At 36.3% G+C, this 4,703-nt stretch overlaps 1 protein-coding gene across 1 annotated transcript; it reads left to right on the top strand.

Moving 5' to 3' along the window:
- The first annotated feature begins 612 nt into the window (after positions 1-612).
- LOC110917096 (G-type lectin S-receptor-like serine/threonine-protein kinase B120) lies at positions 613-4,391 on the top strand. The gene is made up of 7 exons (XM_022161714.2): positions 613-1,998; positions 2,167-2,274; positions 2,512-2,732; positions 3,031-3,241; positions 3,328-3,565; positions 3,729-3,876; positions 3,985-4,391. The coding sequence occupies exons 1-7, from the start codon at positions 693-695 to the stop codon at positions 4,291-4,293; spliced, it is 2,541 nt and encodes an 846-aa protein (XP_022017406.1). The 5' UTR covers positions 613-692; the 3' UTR covers positions 4,294-4,391.
- Positions 4,392-4,703: the final 312 nt, after the last annotated feature.

The following is a 4,703-nucleotide window of genomic DNA, read 5'->3' as shown; positions in this document are numbered from 1 at the left end:
AAAAAAAAAACATGTGACGGAAGGAGCTAAAAAGTGGCATTTAAATAAAAATTAAACACCGTCCAATCAAAATTCACCCACATAACAACAGTCAATCAAGAACCGCCACGTCATCTGACTTCTCCCCCCCACGCCAGTGAAATTCTCCAAGTCCTCTTCTCCACACCACAATCACGCCGAACTACGGGACAGTGTGCAGACGTGGTTAAAGACTCCACACCGCTCCACACTATGTAGATTTAACTATTAAAGTTAAACTCATTGATCGTCTTAAATTCTTCCCCAAGTTTTTTTTAGTTATCTCAAGTCATTTTAAATGAATTTCTTCCCCAAGTCATTTTTAATTATCTCAAGTCATTTTAAAAAAAAATATTCATAATATATACATATATATTACTCTGAATCTCATAAAAAGTATCGTTTTAATAGTTAAGTAGGTATGCTTTGGAATAAATTTCTTAACATATTCGGTCAAGGGAATCCATCCACCAAGTATTCCACCACGCGCGTCCAAAAATGAATCAAGTCAATTTCATCAACCCACCCAAACTCCGTACATTGTATTCAAAATAAGATGGAGAGTTAGAGACAAACCCTCCTTCCAAGAACATCCAGCTCTTCCAATATTCCCCTCTCTTTCCTTCTTTCATCCATATAATTAATATAACTTCCTATTGATACCAACAATCTGTATGAATTTCTATCCACCGTTTTTTAACATGAATTTTAGTTCCAACAGGCCAAAAAATCTTCAACTTATTTCTTTCTTCTTTCTCCTGTCCATTCTTCATGTGTTTTCTCAGTCAAATAACAGTAGTATTAGTCATGGAAACGTGATAAGAGATGGAGAAATCATTGTTTCTCCAGGTGAGGTTTTTGCTCTAGGATTTTTCAGTCCTGCAAATTCCAGTTTAAGATATGTTGGAATATGGTATTACCGAATACCTGGCCAAACAATCACATGGGTAGCTAATAGAGATGCTCCAGTCTCTGGCAATTCAGGTGTTTTCGGCATCCAAAACAACGGTAGTTTGAGTCTTTCTGATGGGAATGGTACCATATACTGGTCATCAGATAGTTTTCCATCGGATGGTAATCTTACTGCTATGCTAGTTGATACCGGAAACTTTATTCTTTCGACCGTTGAGAATGCTGGAGATGATCAAAATGCATTATGGCAAAGTTGTGAGCATCCAACTGATACTTACTTACCGAACATGAGAGTTTATATGAATATCACTAGAGGAGATAGTGTTTCATTTGTTTCTTGGAGGTCTAGTAGTGATCCTTCAAGAGGGAATTACTCCATGGAAGTCGATCCTCGTGGTTCGCCACAGATTATCTCTTGGGACGAATCGCGTCGTCGGATATGGAGATCTGGTCAATGGAATCAGCAGATATTCACTGGAGTGCCACAGATGAGATCCATATTTTTGTCTGGTTTTAGACTAGTTCAGGTAAACGAAGATGTCATGTACTTCATCTTTAACAATCCTAATCGGACACTTTTGATGAGGTTCATGATAAACTGGAATGGTGAAATAGAGCAGTGGACCTGGGATGAAAGAAGGATGGAATGGATCACATCCTTGTCACTGCCTTCCACTGAATGCCAAAAGTATAATAGGTGTGGTAGTTATGGAATATGCAACTTAAGGAATACTCCTTCTGTATGTTCTTGTATGCAAGGATTTGAATTCAATTCTGATAATCAATGCATTAGAAGAACACCTCTAGAATGTGGATCAAGTTCTTCTAGCACTAATGATGGATTCCTAAGAAGAGATGGACTAAAACTGCCTGATATTGCCACCAATACTTTGGATGCACAAAATCAAGACCAATGTAGAGATATATGCTCCAATAATTGTTCATGCAATGCATATGCCTTCGTCTCCGGAATTGGGTGTCTAACCTGGGGTGGTGATTTGATTGATATCGAGGAATTTGATGAAGGTGGAGAAACAATTTTTATTCGTCTTGCGGCTTCAGAATTAGGTAACTTCTATATATTCCTCCTTTTCGCCTTTTTAGTATATATTCAATTCCACTAAATTCCAACCTCAGTGTTATCACTCATTGGATAGGACTGAATACAATATCTGTTTATAATATAACTAGATTTCATCATAGTTTAAACTAATTCGAGCAAGTTTTTGGTTTTAGGTGGCGGAAAAGCATCCCACACCGCAGTTATAGCGATATCAGTAACTGGAATAATTGTTTTTGGTCTAATTGTATGGCTAGTGTGGAGGTACAGGCGAAACATTAAAGGTAGGCTTCATTGGATCTTAGGCTATAACAACCTGCAACCTTAATTTTCAGAGTTTTGCACATTAAACACTACAAAACACATCATCAAATGCTAGTTAGTTTAGTCCAACTTATTGCCTTGGATAGAATCTAATATTTGTTAAGAATGAACCAATCCTTATTGAGGTATACATGGAGTACAAATTGTGTTCTTTTAAATTGATTGTCTTGTAATTAATCATCCTTTATGATGAACAGGAATCTCGAATCTGTGGAGACAAAAGAAGAATTCGCCCCAACTTTTTCAGGGGCCAACAACACTAGACAATTCCGCGGGTACAACAGGATCAGCTGATCTTTCAGTCGAAGGAAAACCACTTGAAGGCACATTGTTCAGTCTAATATCATTAGAATCTGCAACAGATGGTTTTGCTAATAAAAACAAGCTCGGCCAAGGTGGGTTTGGCCCTGTACACAAGGTTAGTCTTTCTTTATGGTCAAATTCTTTATCCTTTGGAGACCGTTTCATGATACACTAGAGGTCATAAGCTAAGATCCTACCATATATTTCGGTAAACTAGAACTGGGAGTATGTTTGCTGAAAAGTTTTATTCCATGGTTATGATTGCTTGAGGTTTATTAAGGAAATGCATATCAACTTATATAATGATCCAATTTGGATCCCAAATGAGACAACATGTTTGTAGTGTTTCTAGAAATTTTGGTATTATAGATTAATGAAGACTTAACAAACTTTTATATGCTTCTTTTTTCCAGGGAATCCTTCCTGGGGGACAAGAAATAGCTGTGAAGAGGCTATCAAAATGGTCTGGACAAGGCATGATGGAATTCAAGAATGAGATGATTCTTATTGCCAAGTTGCAACACAGAAATCTTGTTAGATTGCTGGGGTATTGCATTGAAGGGGAAGAAAATATGCTAGTTTATGAATACTTGCCAAACAAAAGCCTTGATACGTTTCTTTTCGGTATACCTTTCTCCCCATTTTAATTTTACAGCAATTTCTACACCATCTCAATACAACTGATGAGATCCTTGTACATGTAACGACAGATGCACAACAGAAAGTGCTTCTAGATTGGAAAACACGGTTTCTGATCATTGAAGGGATTGCTAGAGGCATTCTTTATCTCCATCGAGATTCTAGGCTTCGTATCATTCATCGTGATCTGAAAGCTAGCAACATTTTGCTTGATGGAGATATGATCCCTAAAATTTCAGATTTTGGCATGGCTAGAATATTTGGAGGGAATCAACACGAGGCAAATACAGTGCGGATCGTAGGCACATAGTAAGTTAAAAATCATCAAACAAAGTCCTATTATTCTTAACTGTCTTCGTTTGTGGGTTTGTCTATGAAACAGCAACTCATTAAATGAAAAGAAAATGTCGAAATCGACTATACAGATAAAGCCTAGAAAACACTTTCTAACTAACTTTTCCATTTCCTGTAGTGGTTACATGTCTCCAGAGTATGCAATGGAAGGTTCCTTTTCGGTGAAATCTGATGTTTACAGCTTCGGGGTTTTGCTCCTAGAAATCATTAGTGGCGAAAAAAACAATAGTTTTCGCTCTCATGATTCCACAAATTTAATAAAACATGTAAGTAGTCATTCCTTCTTGTATTAAATTTTCTCTTAAAATACATTACTTAGTTGTTCAAGATTTTTATTTCTTTTGACCATACTGATAGTTAGCAACATTTTGCAGGCGTGGAATCTATGGAAGGATGGGAAACCCGAAGAACTAATTGATCCATCAATTCTAGATTCATGTAACATGAAAGAAGCATTACAATGCATCCATGTAGGGATGTTATGTGTACAATTTTCAGCTGTTCATAGACCAACTATGTCATCAGTGGTGTACATGTTGGAGGGTGAAGGCACAAGTCTCCCTCTACCAACACAAGTTGGGGATATGTCACTAAACGCTGCTGAAATGGATTTGATCATGGAAGGTAGAGAAATCACTGTTTCCTCGACTGATGTTACAGTTACAGAAGTGATCGGGAGGTGATAATAGAAAATAAAAGAGCAAATATTGTATGTATGATTTTTGTGTTTTTAGTGTCCATAGATACAAAGAGAAAAAGGTTCTATTGTTTGTAGTTAGTTTCTGGAATTGCCTACCAAAAATATGAACTTAGTATAGTCATTTATTTATTTGACAACAAAACGATAAATGCTAGAGAAATTGAAAAAACATGGGGTAGGGGTGGTGATTACTTATCACTCACTCATCACTCACAACATTCAATCAAGTTTCGCCATGTTATCAACAATTATTCCATCACTCACAACATTTTTTAGTGGAAATGGTCATCACTAGTGATGAAATTTCATCACTCACAACTTTTTTTATTTTTATTTTAAAGTATAAATTAACAATAAAACACTAAAATTATAAATTATAAATTTCATTTAAAT

The sequence above is a fragment of the Helianthus annuus genome, chromosome 16, assembly GCF_002127325.2.
Source record: "Helianthus annuus cultivar XRQ/B chromosome 16, HanXRQr2.0-SUNRISE, whole genome shotgun sequence".
Lineage (NCBI taxonomy): Eukaryota > Viridiplantae > Streptophyta > Magnoliopsida > Asterales > Asteraceae > Helianthus > Helianthus annuus.
This window is presented reverse-complemented; position numbering and strand designations above follow the sequence as displayed.